At 45.4% G+C, this 15,096-nt stretch overlaps 1 protein-coding gene across 1 annotated transcript in view; it reads right to left on the reverse strand.

Moving 5' to 3' along the window:
* Positions 1-15,096, reverse strand: part of AHRR (aryl hydrocarbon receptor repressor) — a 462,221-nt gene that overhangs the window by 64,092 nt on the left and 383,033 nt on the right. The window contains exon 6 of the mRNA XM_077269620.1: positions 14,138-14,267. Coding sequence (XP_077125735.1) covers positions 14,138-14,267 — 130 coding nt within the window. The remainder of the gene's footprint in view (positions 1-14,137; positions 14,268-15,096) is intronic.

The raw sequence follows: 15,096 nt of genomic DNA on the forward strand, positions 1-15,096 counted from the left end.
TCAACAGAAGGAACCACAGGTACAACATACCGCCGCAACAAAGACCTATGGAACACGTTGTGAATGGCAAACGACACCGGAAGATCCAAGCGAAAGGACACAGGATTAAGGATTTCCAATATCTTGTAAGGACCGATGAAGCGAGGCTTAAATTTAGGAGAGGAGACCTTCATCGGAACAAATCGAGAAGACAGCCATACCAAATCCCCAACACGAAGTCGGGGACCCACACCGCGGCGGCGGTTGGCAAAACGCTGAGCCTTCTCCTGTGACAACTTTAAGTTGTCCACCACATGATTCCAGATCTGCTGCAACCTATCCACCACAGAATCTACCCCAGGACAGTCAGAAGGCTCCACATGTCCCGAGGAAAAACGAGGGTGGAAACCAGAGTTGCAGAAAAATGGCGAAACCAAAGTAGCGGAACTAGCCCGATTATTAAGGGCAAACTCAGCCAACGGCAAGAAGGTCACCCAATCATCCTGATCTGCCGAAACAAAACACCTCAAATAAGCCTCCAGAGTCTGATTAGTTCGCTCCGTTTGTCCATTAGTCTGAGGATGAAAGGCAGACGAAAACGACAAATCAATGCCCATCCTAGCACAAAAGGATCACCAGAACCTGGAAACAAACTGGGATCCTCTGTCAGACACAATATTCTCAGGAATGCCGTGTAACCGAACCACATTCTGAAAGAACACAGGAACCATATCGGAAGAGGAAGGCAGCTTAGGCAAAGGCACCAAATGGACCATTTTAGAAAAGCGATCACATACCACCCAGATGACAGACATGCCCTGAGACACCGGGAGATCTGAAATGAAATCCATGGAAATGTGTGTCCAAGGCCTCTTCGGGACAGGCAAGGGCAAGAGCAACCCGCTGGCACGAGAACAGCAAGGCTTAGCTCGAGCACAAGTCCCACAGGACTGCACAAATGACCGCACATCCCGTGACAAGGAAGGCCACCAATAGGACCTAGCCACCAGATCTCTGGTGCCAAAAATTCCCGGATGCCCTGCCAACACCGAGGAATGAACCTCGGAAATGACTCTGCTAGTCCACTTATCAGGAACAAACAGTCTGTCAGGTGGACAAAAGTCAGGTCTACCAGCCTGAAATCTCTGCAACACACGTCGCAAATCAGGAGAAATGGCTGACAAGATAACTCCCTCTTTAAGAATACCAACTGGTTCTGCGACTCCAGGAGAGTCAGGCACAAAGCTCCTTGAAAGAGCATCAGCCTTCACATTCTTTGAACCTGGTAAATACGAGACCACAAAGTCAAAACGGGAGAAAAACAATGACCAGCGGGCCTGTCTAGGATTCAGGCGTTTAGCAGACTCGAGATACATCAAATTTTTGTGATCAGTCAAGACCACCACACGATGCTTAGCACCCTCGAGCCAATGACGCCACTCCTCAAATGCCCACTTCATGGCCAGCAACTCCCGATTGCCAACATCATAATTCCGCTTAGCAGGCGAAAACTTCCTAGAGAAGAAAGCACATGGTCTCATTACCGAGCAACCAGGGCCTCTGTCCTGATTCTCAATGGCGAGAGAACATAGCCCAGCATATATGAGAACTAGCTCTTGGAAGATGGAAACTATACTGACCATGAACTAAACCTGCCGCACAACTAGAAGTGGCCGGGTAGCATGCCTACGTTTTTTTATCCCTAGATGCCCAGCGCCAGCCGGAGAACTACCTAATCCTAGCAGAGGAAAAGACAGTCCTGGCTCACCTCTAGAGAAATTTTCCCAAAAGGCAGACAGAGGCCCCCACATATATTGGCGGTGATTTAAGATGAAATGACAAACGTAGTATGAAAATAGGTTTAGCAAAATCGAGGTCCGCTTACTAGATAGCATGAAGACAGAAAGGGCACTTTCATGGTCAGCAGAAAACCCTATCAAAACACCATCCAGAAATTACTTTAAGACTCTAGCATTAACTCATAACACCAGAGTGGCAATTTCCGCTCACAAGAGCTTTCCAGACACAGTAACGAAACAGCAGCTGTGAACAGGAACAAAATGCAAAAACACACAAGGACAAAAGTCCAACTTAGCTGGGAGTTGTCTAGTAGCAGGAACATGCACAGAAAGGCTACTGATTACATTGTTGACCGGCATGAAACTGACAGAGGAGCAAGGTTATATAGCGACTCCCACATCCTGATAGGAGCAGGTGAACAGAGGGGATGATGCACACAAGTTAAATTCCACAAGTGGCCACCGGGGGAGCCCAGAATCCAATTTCACAACAGTACCCCCCCCTCAAGGAGGGGGCACCGAACCCTCACCAGAACCACCAGGGCGATCAGGATGAGCCCTATGAAAGGCACGGACAAGATCGGAGGCATGAACATCAGAGGCAGTGACCCAAGAATTATCCTCCTGACCGTATCCCTTCCATTTGACCAGATACTGGAGTTTCCGTCTGGAAACACGAGAGTCCAAGATCTTTTCCACAACGTACTCCAACTCACCCTCAACCAACACCGGAGCAGGAGGCTCAACGGAAGGCACAGCTGGTACCTCATACCTGCGCAACAATGACCGATGAAAAACATTATGAATCGAAAAGGATGCAGGGAGGTCCAAACGGAAGGACACAGGGTTAAGAATCTCCAATATCTTGTACGGGCCGATGAACCGAGGCTTAAACTTAGGAGAAGAAACCCTCATAGGGACAAAACGAGAAGACAACCACACCAAGTCCCCAACACAAAGCCGAGGACCAACACGACGACGGCGGTTGGCAAAAAGCTGAGTCTTCTCCTGGGACAACTTCAAATTGTCCACCACCTGCCCCCAAATCTGATGCAACCTCTCCACCACAGCATCCACTCCAGGACAATCCGAAGATTCCACTTGACCGGAGGAAAATCGAGGATGAAACCCCGAATTACAGAAAAACGGGGACACCAAGGTGGCAGAGCTGGCCCGATTATTGAGGGCGAACTCCGCCAAAGGCAAAAAAGCAACCCAATCATCCTGATCCGCAGACACAAAACACCTCAAATATGTCTCCAAGGTCTGATTAGTCCGCTCGGTCTGGCCATTAGTCTGAGGATGGAAAGCAGACGAAAAAGACAAATCTATGCCCATCCTAGCACAGAATGCCCGCCAAAATCTAGACACGAATTGGGTCCCTCTGTCAGAAACTATATTCTCCGGAATACCATGCAAACGAACAACATTTTGAAAAAACAGAGGAACCAACTCGGAAGAAGAAGGCAACTTAGGCAAGGGAACCAGATGGACCATCTTAGAGAAACGGTCACACACCACCCAGATGACAGACATCTTCTGAGAAACAGGCAGATCCGAAATAAAATCCATCGAGATGTGCGTCCAAGGCCTCTTCGGGATAGGCAAGGGTAACAACAGTCCACTAGCCCGAGAACAACAAGGCTTGGCCCGAGCACAAACGTCACAAGACTGCACAAAGCCTCGCACATCTCGTGACAGGGAAGGCCACCAGAAGGACCTTGCCACCAAATCCCTGGTACCAAAGATTCCAGGATGACCTGCCAACGCAGAAGAATGAACCTCAGAGATGACTCTACTGGTCCAATCATCAGGGACAAACAGTCTGCCAGGTGGGCAACGATCAGGTCTATCCGCCTGAAACTCCTGCAAGGCCCGCCGCAGGTCTGGAGAAACGGCAGACAATATCACTCCATCTTTAAGGATACCTGTGGGCTCAGAATTACCAGGGGAGTCAGGCTCAAAACTCCTAGAAAGGGCATCCGCCTTAACATTCTTAGAACCCGGTAGGTAAGACACCACAAAATTAAACCGAGAGAAAAACAACGACCAGCGCGCTTGTCTAGGATTCAGGCGCCTGGCAGACTCAAGGTAAATTAAATTTTTGTGGTCAGTCAATACCACCACCTGATGTCTGGCCCCCTCAAGCCAGTGACGCCACTCCTCAAAAGCCCACTTCATGGCCAAAAGCTCCCGATTCCCAATATCATAATTCCGCTCGGCGGGCGAAAATTTACGGGAAAAAAAAGCACAAGGTCTCATCACGGAGCAGTCGGAACTTCTCTGCGACAACACCGCCCCAGCTCCGATTTCAGAAGCGTCGACCTCAACCTGAAAAGGAAGAGCAACATCAGGCTGACGCAACACTGGGGCGGAAGAAAAGCGGCGCTTGAGCTCCCGAAAGGCCTCCACAGCATCAGGGGACCAATCAGCAACATCAGCACCCTTCTTAGTCAAATCAGTCAATGGTTTTACAACATCAGAAAAACCAGCAATAAATCGACGATAAAAGTTAGCAAAGCCCAAAAATTTCTGAAGACTCTTAAGAGAAGAGGGTTGCGTCCAATCACCAATAGCCTGAACCTTGACAGGATCCATCTCGATGGAAGAGGGGGAAAAAATGTATCCCAAGAAGGAAATCTTCTGAACCCCAAAAACACACTTAGAACCCTTCACACACAAGGAATTAGACCGCAAAACCTGAAAAACCCTCCTGACCTGCTGGACATGAGAGTCCCAGTCATCTGAAAAAATCAGAATATCATCCAGATACACAATCATAAATTTATCCAAATAATCGCGGAAAATGTCATGCATAAAGGACTGGAAGACTGAAGGGGCATTTGAAAGACCAAAAGGCATCACCAAATACTCAAAATGGCCCTCGGGCGTATTAAATGCGGTTTTCCACTCATCCCCCTGCTTGATTCGCACCAAATTATACGCCCCACGGAGATCAATCTTAGAGAACCACTTGGCCCCCTTTATACGAGCAAACAAATCAGTAAGCAGTGGTAACGGATATTGATATTTAACCGTGATTTTATTCAAAAGTCGATAATCAATACACGGCCTCAAAGAGCCGTCTTTCTTAGACACAAAGAAAAAACCGGCTCCTAAGGGAGATGACGAAGGACGAATATGTCCCTTTTCCAAGGACTCCTTTATATATTCTCGCATAGCAGCGTGTTCAGGCACAGACAGATTAAATAAACGACCCTTAGGGTATTTACTACCCGGGATCAAGTCTATGGCACAATCGCACTCCCGGTGCGGAGGTAGTGAACCAACCTTGGGTTCTTCAAAAACGTCACGAAAGTCAGACAAGAATTCAGGAATCTCAGAGGGAATAGATGATGAAATGGAAACCAAAGGTACGTCCCCATGAGTTCCTTTACATCCCCAGCTTAACACAGACATAGCTCTCCAGTCGAGGACTGGGTTATGAGATTGCAGCCATGGCAATCCCAGCACCAAAACATCATGTAGATTATACAGCACCAGAAAGCGAATAACCTCCTGGTGATCCGGATTAACACGCATAGTCACTTGTGTCCAGTATTGTGGTTTATTACTAGCCAATGGGGTGGAGTCAATCCCTTTCAGAGGTATCGGAGCCTCCAATGGCTCCAAATCATACCCACAGCGTTTGGCAAAGGACCAATCCATAAGACTCAAAGCAGCGCCAGAGTCGACATAGGCGTCCGCGGTAATAGATGACAAAGAACAAATCAGGGTCACAGATAGAATAAACTTAGACTGTAAAGTGCTAATTGAAACAGACTTGTCAGGCTTCTTAGTACGCTTAAAGCATGCTGATATAACATGAGTTGAATCACCACAATAGAAGCACAACCCATTTTTTCGTCTAAAATTCTGCCGCTCGCTTCTGGACAGAATTCTATCACATTGCATATTTTCTGGCGTTTTCTCAGTAGACACCGCCAAATGGTGCACAGGTTTGCGCTCCCGCAGACGCCTATCGATCTGAATAGCCATCGTCATGGACTCATTCAGACTCGCAGGCACAGGGAACCCCACCATAACATCCTTAATGGCATCAGAGAGACCTTCTCTGAAAATCGCCGCCAGGGCGCACTCATTCCACTGAGTAAGCACAGACCATTTGCGGAATTTTTGGCAGTATATTTCAGCTTCATCTTGCCCCTGAGACAAGGACATCAAGGCCTTTTCCGCCTGAAGCTCTAAATGAGGTTCCTCATAAAGCAACCCCAAGGCCAGAAAAAACGCATCCACATTGAGCAACGCAGGATCCCCTGGTGCCAATGCAAAAGCCCAGTCTTGAGGGTCGCCCCGGAGCAAGGAAATTACAATCCTGACCTGCTGTGCAGGGTCTCCGGCAGAGCGAGACTTCAGGGACAAAAACAATTTGCAATTATTTTTAAAATTTTGAAAGTGAGATCTATTCCCCGAGAAGAATTCAGGCAAAGGAATTCTAGGCTCAGACACAGGTGCATGAACAACAAAATCTTGCAAATTTTGTACCTTTGTGGCGAGATTATTCAAACCTGTAGCTACACTCTGAAGATCCATTTGAAACAGGTGAACACAGAGCCATTCAAGGATTAGAAGGAGAGGAAGAGAGGAAGGCTGCAGTATAGGCAGACTAGCAAGTGATTCAATTAAGAGCACACTCAGAACTAGAGGGAAAAAAAAAAAAAAAAAAAATTGTAGCAGACTTCTTTTTTCTCTCCTTTCTCAGCCAGTAATTTAACCCTTTTTTGGGCCGGTCAAACTGTCCTGATTCTCAATGGCGAGAGAACATAGCCCAGCATATATGAGAACTAGCTCTTGGAAGATGGAAACTATACTGACCATGAACTAAACCTGCCGCACAACTAGAAGTGGCCGGGTAGCATGCCTACGTTTTTTTATCCCTAGATGCCCAGCGCCAGCCGGAGAACTACCTAATCCTAGCAGAGGAAAAGACAGTCCTGGCTCACCTCTAGAGAAATTTTCCCAAAAGGCAGACAGAGGCCCCCACATATATTGGCGGTGATTTAAGATGAAATGACAAACGTAGTATGAAAATAGGTTTAGCAAAATCGAGGTCCGCTTACTAGATAGCATGAAGACAGAAAGGGCACTTTCATGGTCAGCAGAAAACCCTATCAAAACACCATCCAGAAAATACTTTAAGACTCTAGCATTAACTCATAACACCAGAGTGGCAATTTCCGCTCACAAGAGCTTTCCAGACACAGTAACGAAACAGCAGCTGTGAACAGGAACAAAATGCAAAAACACACAAGGACAAAAGTCCAACTTAGCTGGGAGTTGTCTAGTAGCAGGAACATGCACAGAAAGGCTACTGATTACATTGTTGACCGGCATGAAACTGACAGAGGAGCAAGGTTATATAGCGACTCCCACATCCTGATAGGAGCAGGTGAACAGAGGGGATGATGCACACAAGTTAAATTCCACAAGTGGCCACCGGGGGAGCCCAGAATCCAATTTCACAACAGGCCTCTCTGCGACAAAACGGCCCCTGCCCCAATCTCAGAAGCGTCCACTTCGACCTGAAAGGGAAGTGAGACATCAGGCTGGCACAAAACAGGCGCCGAAGTAAACCGGCGCTTCAACTCTTGGAACGCCTCCACGGCTGCAGGAGCCCAGTTAGCAACATCAGAACCTTTCTTGGTCATATCCGTCAAAGGTTTAACAACGCTAGAAAAATTAGCGATAAAACGACGGTAGAAGTTAGCAAAACCCAAGAACTTCTGAAGACTCTTAACTGACGTGGGTTGAGTCCAATCATGAATAGCTCGGACCTTGACTGGGTCCATCTCCACAGCAGAAGGGGAAAAAATAAACCCCAAAAAGGGAACCTTCTGTACTCCAAAGAGACACTTTGAGCCCTTAACAAACAAAGCATTCTCACGCAAAACCTGAAACACCATCCTGACCTGCTCCACATGTGAGTCCCAATCTTCAGAGAAAACCAGAATATCATCCAGATAAACAATCATAAATTTATCCAGATACTTCCGGAAAATATCATGCATAAAGGACTGAAACACTGAGGGAGCATTAGAGAGCCCAAAAGGCATCACCAAGTACTCAAAATGACCTTCGGGCGTATTAAATGCAGTCTTCCATTCATCTCCTTGCTTAATGCGCACAAGGTTGTACGCACCACGAAGATCTATCTTGGTGAACCACTTGGCACCTTTAATCCGGGCAAACAAGTCCGACAACAGAGGCAAAGGATACTGAAATTTAACAGTGATTTTATTCAGAAGCCGATAGTCAATACAAGGTCTCAAAGATCCGTCCTTCTTGGCCACAAAAAAGAATCCCGCACCAAGAGGGGAAGAGGATGGACGGATATGCCCCTTCTCCAGAGACTCCTTGATATACGAACGCATTGCGGCATGCTCAGGTACAGACAGATTAAATAGTCTTCCCTTAGGAAATTTACTACCTGGAATCAAATCTATGGCGCAGTCACAGTCCCTATGAGGAGGCAGAGCACTGGACCTGGACTCGCTGAATACATCCTGATAATCAGACAATAACTCAGGAACTTCCGAAGGAGTAGAGGAAGCAATAGACATCGGCGGAGAATCAGCATGAATTCCCTGACAGCCCCAACTTGACACAGACATTGCCTTCCAATCCAAGACTGGATTGTGGGTCTGTAACCATGGCAGACCCAAAACGACCAAATCATGCATTTTATGCAGAACAAGAAAACGAATCACCTCCCGATGTTCAGGAGTCATGCACATGGTTACCTGCGTCCAAAACTGCGGTTTATTTTCCGCCAATGGCGTAGCATCAATACCTCTAAGAGGAATAGGATTTACCAACGGTTCAAGAACAAAACCACAACGCTTGGCAAATGACAGATCCATAAGACTCAGGGCAGCGCCTGAATCCACAAACGCCATAACAGGGTAAGAAGACAATGAGCAAATTAAAGTCACAGACAAAATAAATTTAGGTTGCAAATTACCAATGGCGACAGGACTAACAACCCTTGTTAGGCGTTTAGAGCATGCTGATATAACATGTGTAGAATCACCACAGTAAAAACACAACCCATTCTGACGTCTATAATTTTTCTGCTCATTTCTAGTCTGAATTCTATCACATTGCATTAAATCAGGTGTTTGTTCAGACAACACCACCAGAGGATTAGCGGTTTTGCGCTCCCGCACACGCCGGTCAATTTGAATAGCCAGCGCCATGGAATCGTTCAGACTTGTAGGAATGGGGAAACCCACCATCACATTCTTAATGGCTTCAGAAAGGCCATTTCTGAAATTTGCGGCCAGAGCACACTCATTCCACTGAGTAAGCACGGACCATTTCCGAAATTTTTGGCAATACACTTCAGCTTCATCCTGGCCCTGAGAAATAGCCAGCAAGGCTTTTTCTGCCTGAACTTCAAGATTGGGTTCCTCGTAAAGCAATCCGAGCGCCAGAAAAAACGCATCAATATTTGCCAATGCCGGATCTCCTGGTGCTAGCGAGAAAGCCCAATCCTGAGGGTCGCCCCGTAAAAAAGAGATAACAATTTTAACTTGCTGAGCTGAATCTCCAGATGAATGGGGTCTCAGAGATAGAAACAATTTACAATTATTCCTGAAATTCCTAAACTTAAATCGGTCTCCAGAAAACAGTTCAGGAATAGGTATTTTAGGTTCAGACATAGGACTACTGGTAACAAAATCTTGTATGCCCTGCAGACGAGCAGCAAGCTGGTCTACACTTGTAATCAAGGTCTGGACATTCATGTCTGCAGCAAGCACAAGCCACTCAGAGGTAAAGGGGAGGAAGAGAGGAAAAAAAAAAAAAAAACTCAGAATTTCCTTTCTTATTATCCCACTTCTGCAATACATTAAACATTCAATGTTGGCCTGGCATACTGTTATGACCCCAATGGCAGAGGGTCTCAGAAATAATTACTAAGTCTGCAAACACAAAAAACCAGCTCATAGGGCAGTGGTAACTGAGCTGACCATATATCTAATCCTAGCACCACAAATAGCAGCAGCCGGGGAACGTGCCTACGTTGGTTCTAGACGTCTCGCGCCAGCCGGAGAACTAACTAACCCTAGAAGGGAAAAGAAAGACCTTTCTTGCCTCCAGAGAAAAGACCCCAAAAGTTGGATACAAGCCCCCAACAAATAATAACGGTGAGGTAAGAGGGAAAGACAAACGTAAGAATGAGCTAGGTATTTAGCAAAGAGAGGCCCACTAGCTAATAGCAGAATATAGTAAGATGACTTATATGGTCAGCAAAAACCCTATCAAAATATCCACGCTGGATATTCAAGAACCCCCGAACCGTCTAACGGCCCGGGGGGAGAACACCAGCCCCCTAGAGCTTCCAGCAAGGACAGGAATCACATTTAGTACAAGCTGGACAAAAATGAAAGCAAGCAAATAACCAAAAAACAAAGAAGCAGGACTTAGCTTAATTTTGCACGAACCAGGACAGCAGACAGGAGCAAACAGAAAGGATCTGATTACAACGATGCCAGGCACTGGACTAAGGATCCAGGAAGCTTATATAGCAACTCCCCTGGACTAACGACCCAGGTGGGTGCCAAACTGAGGAAAGACAATCCCAGAGTTATATCACTAGTAACCACAAGAGGGAGCCAAAAAGTCTAATTCACAACACTTTGCTGTGAAAATGTGAGATCCTGGTTGTTATTGAAAGATCTCGCTCTCTGCACTAACCCAGCACTGCTGCAACCTTTAACCCCTTACCGACATCTGCTGTACATGTATTACGCAAGAAGGTGTATGGAGCAGGCTCATGTTGTGTGCCTGCCCTATACCCAGCAAGCAATAGCTGGGTGTAACAGCTAGGGTCTACCCCTAACAACCAACTGTTAACCTATTAAATGCTGCTGTCAAACTCTGACAGCAGCATTAACAGCGTGCAGGCATGGGGCACATCATTCTTTGGGCCCATCGATTGTTAAGACAGCCATGAGTCTGTTGAGGACATCCATGATTGTCATTACGGAGCTCTCTTGAAAACCAGACTGTGACTGGGTTTCAAAGGAGACCATGATTTTTACTATATGCAGCAATACTGAAGTACTGTATTTGCTGTATATAGCAGAAGCAATCAATCACAGGTTCAATTTCTGATTTGGTTTTCACCACTAAAATAATAAAAAACTTAACACGTTTGGTATCACCATAATAGTACTAATGAGGAGAATGATATTGCTAGGTCATTTACAAGAATGTTAGAATTGCATTTTTTTCATAATTTCTCTGCACTTGGAATTTCTTTCTTGTTTTCCAGTATACTATGTAGCAAGATGAATGGTGTCATACAAAAGTACAAATCGTCCTGCAAAAAACAAGTCCTCATACATCTATGTGAAAAAAATAAAAAATGTAAAATGAAAAAGCTGTGGCTCTTGGAAAAAGAGAAGGTAAAACAAAAATGGAAACTTGCCATGATGGGAAGGGGCTAAAATAAGCAGTAACGATGTCACCACTCAGGGAAGTAATGATGAACTTCTTTGTGTTTACATTTTTCTGGATTTTGACCTTACCTTTGCCTTGTTCCCATAAACTCTCTCCCTATATAAGCTAGAGGCTTTGGTAATTACACCATTGCCAGTTGCTGTGTTCTTTAAGTTTGTAAGTTTCTGTTTTTCTGACAAACCATTGCAAAACTTCAATAATTATTCCAATAGTTGTTCTTGTGTTCCAGTGTCTCCATTCCTTTATGTTAAGAATGGTCTTTATACACTGCATCACTGTAGGAGATACATGGGGGTTTTTCCATGGGCACAAAATTTCAAAATAAAAAAATATAAAAAAAACAAGTAGCAGTGATGTCACTACCTCCGAAGATCTTGGCCAACTGATATACCACGGACTTCTGGCCAGGTACCTCAAATCTCAGAGAAAGAACTGTATCAAAGTCAACATGATGCCGATACAGTTGGAGCCTGTGATAGAGCAGAGAGCGTAAGGTTCCCTGTCATGCTTTTTTCCTTTACACCACAAACTACATTAGCGTCTCATTGTGTTTGCATTGGTGTGCATGTGCTGGCCCTCTCGATGTGTGCATGTGAGAGGAGGACTCAGTTTCTTGATAGGTTTACTTTATTCTTTTTGTGAAGATCAGCACATAGGTGGAATTATTAATTTTTAAGGGGGCACTTAAGATGCTTAAAAGGGGCTGTCCACTCACAGTCCCTGGGAATGGCTTCTTATTAAAAAGAAGACCTGTTCTTAGTTCTCCCTCCATGGGTCCAGCGCTGAGTCTCCTCCGCTGCTCTTGGTGTTAGTTGCAGCGCTGACATCACGCTGACAGTGCAACAGCCAGTCAGTGAGCTCAGCGGCTGCAAACGGGTCATTCCATCTACATGAGCAGAGCTCTGTGAGTGGCTTCCGTGCTGTCAATGTGACGTCACAAATGTAGCCAATAAATGACACCGGGAGCATTGGTGGAGACTCAGTGCTGGACCCATGGAGATGGTGACTATAGTGTGGTGTGTTTTGTATTTTATAACAATATATGCCCGAGGACCAGGAGTTTCTGAAAGAAGACAACCTCTTTACTACTTACTAAAGGAGGCACTCTGGGGGTATTATTTATTTTAAGGGGGCAATTAGTAGGCATTTTTACTTTGATAGGGAGGTTGCCCTATTATAGGGTTTTCCCGGCTTTATGGTGTCTATGTGGACATTACTTCCATCGGTTGACAAGAATTTGGACTTTCTAACAGCATTTTACTATTCCGCTTCTACCAGTTTTCTTATATTGTGCATATACACCTTATTCAATAATGCTTCACTTTTTTGTTTTTATTTTGGTCATGATACAATATAATATGCCTTCTGTTTTCTGTGTACCTACTTGCCTTGCAATATCATTGTACATCTATAATATTTTCTTCTTCTCCCTTATTGCATTCAATACCCTACTCCTCCATTGCTGATATACATTGCTCTTAGGTCCATCTCTCATGTTGCTTCTACTGCGCCAGTGTACCTTTTACTCTCTCAGAGTCGCAACATATCCTATTTCGCCTGTGACAGCCACTTCCGGTTGGTGGAATGCACATACCCACTTTTGATTTATGTGGCACGCATGCCACCTTTATGCACCTATACCCTGACTGGGATTGTTCCGGCATATGTCCAGTGAAAGCCGCCCACAGGTGTTGGCGATCATCAGAACATTAGTAGGTGCACTTACTTGTATTTATACCTGACATGACTGACAATACTCTGACTTCCCCTGACGAAGCTACATGGGTTAGGCTACGTTCACATTTGCGTTGTGCGGTGCAGCGTCGGCGACGCAACGCACATGTAAACGCATGCACAACGCAGCATTTTGTGACGCATGCGTCCACTTTTGCATGGTTTTTGGCGCAGAAAAAACTGCATCATGCAGCGTCCTCTGCGCCCTGACGCATGCACCACAGTGACGCATGCGTCACAAAACGCAAGTGCAACGCATGTCCATGCGCCTCCCATGTTAAATATAGGGGCGCATGACGCATGCGTCGCCGCGGCTGCGCCTGACGCAACGCTAATGTGAACGTAGCCTTAGTGACACGCGTTGGGTCTGACAGGCGCAATCTGACTCCACATTGTGGTAATTATGTTTATTAGACATGCTGCTATTCAATCTTATTATTTATAACTCTCTTAACCATTGCAATATGGGAATGTATAAGGCATAATCCACTGCACTGTGTATCTCTCCTGTTGGTTGGTCATACCGTCTGCACTTTACTGCAGTGCTTTGGTTAGCTCTTCTATTTTTCTCCCTATATGGTGTGACTACTAACTAGTATTTCACTTCTATTGCTGATCTTGCATCATACTAGTAATGCTATATAATTGCATGTTAGCACATGAGAGCTTTATTTTACATACTTACTCAATTGGAGTCTTTCTTATACTGTCATCTATGGGTTATTTTCCCCATTACGCCTGTCCACTGTGTTCATATCTCAGTCTTTTCATGTTTGTATGTTTTTCATGGTTTTGGCACTTCTTGGCATCATGCTCCTGCAATCTGACTTTTAGCTAATCATCATGGCTTCCTCTTTCTCCCTTTAGGTACTAGTCTTTCACCAGTATTAGGCTTGCTAATGATTACCATTCTCCACAATGAACTTGGCATTACAAAGGATCTCTGACTCTAGTTCCTGAGATTCTGATATTGAGGAGGAATTGATAGATCCTTCCTGACTACTTATCCAGAAAGAGCAGATAATGGATACAAGTAAAAATTGCAAGGTAAGTAGCAATACTTTATGAAAATTCAATACCATTAAAAACTATACCAAATGCTACCAACATTAACGCTTTTTAGTGTCTAATGAACCAACCTGTTTCTGTTTGAGACTCCTGTGCAAGCACCATCTGTTGGGGATTCATGGCCCAGTGAAGTTGCCTGCAGAATTCCTGCCGATCATCCACATGGATGTAATCATAGACATTTTGATGCATGACGTCAGTCTGAAATATCAAATTGTAAAGAAACTGAATCAGATAATCCATTTTCAGTTGCCAACTAGTTGAATCCTATATTTTTTCAACTGGTTTACAGATAAATAATACACATTGCAACAGGTATTAAGGTACCGTCACACTCAGCGACGCTGCAGCGATATAGACAACGAGCTGATCGCTGCAGCGTCGCTGTTTAGGTCGCTGTAGAGATGTCAAACACAGCAGCTCCAGAACGATGCAGGAGCGATCCAGTGACGTAACGGTGACTCACTTATCGTTCTCACAGGTCGTTAGCTCCATGTAAAACATTGCTGGCATCGTTGCTTTTGCTGTCAAACACGACGATACACGCCGACCTGACGACCAAATAAAGTTCTGGACTTCTAGCTCCGACCAGCGATATCACAGCGGGATCCAGATCGCTGCTGCGTGTCAAACACAACGTGATCGCTAACCAGGACGCTGCAACGTCACGGATCGTTGTCGTTCTTGTTGTAAAGTTGCTGAGTGTGACGGTACCTTTATAGAAAACAAATTAATTAGCAAAAAAGGCTAATAAAAGAATAATGAAGGTTGCCTGCTTTGGATAATCTAGTTAGAAGGGTTCCCTAAAGGTACCGTCTCACTATATGATTTACCAACGATCACGACCTGCGATACGACCTGGCCGTGATCGTTGGTAAGTCGTTGTGTGGTCGCTGGGGAGCTGTCACACAGACCGCTCTCCAGCGACCAATGATGCCGAGGGCCCCGGGTAACCAGGGTAAACATCGGGTTACTAAGCGCAGGGCTGCGCTTAGTAACCCGATGTTTACCGTGGTTACCAGCGTAAAAG

Source organism: Ranitomeya variabilis, chromosome 6, assembly GCF_051348905.1.
Source record: "Ranitomeya variabilis isolate aRanVar5 chromosome 6, aRanVar5.hap1, whole genome shotgun sequence".
In the NCBI taxonomy this organism is placed as follows: Eukaryota; Metazoa; Chordata; class Amphibia; order Anura; family Dendrobatidae; genus Ranitomeya; species Ranitomeya variabilis.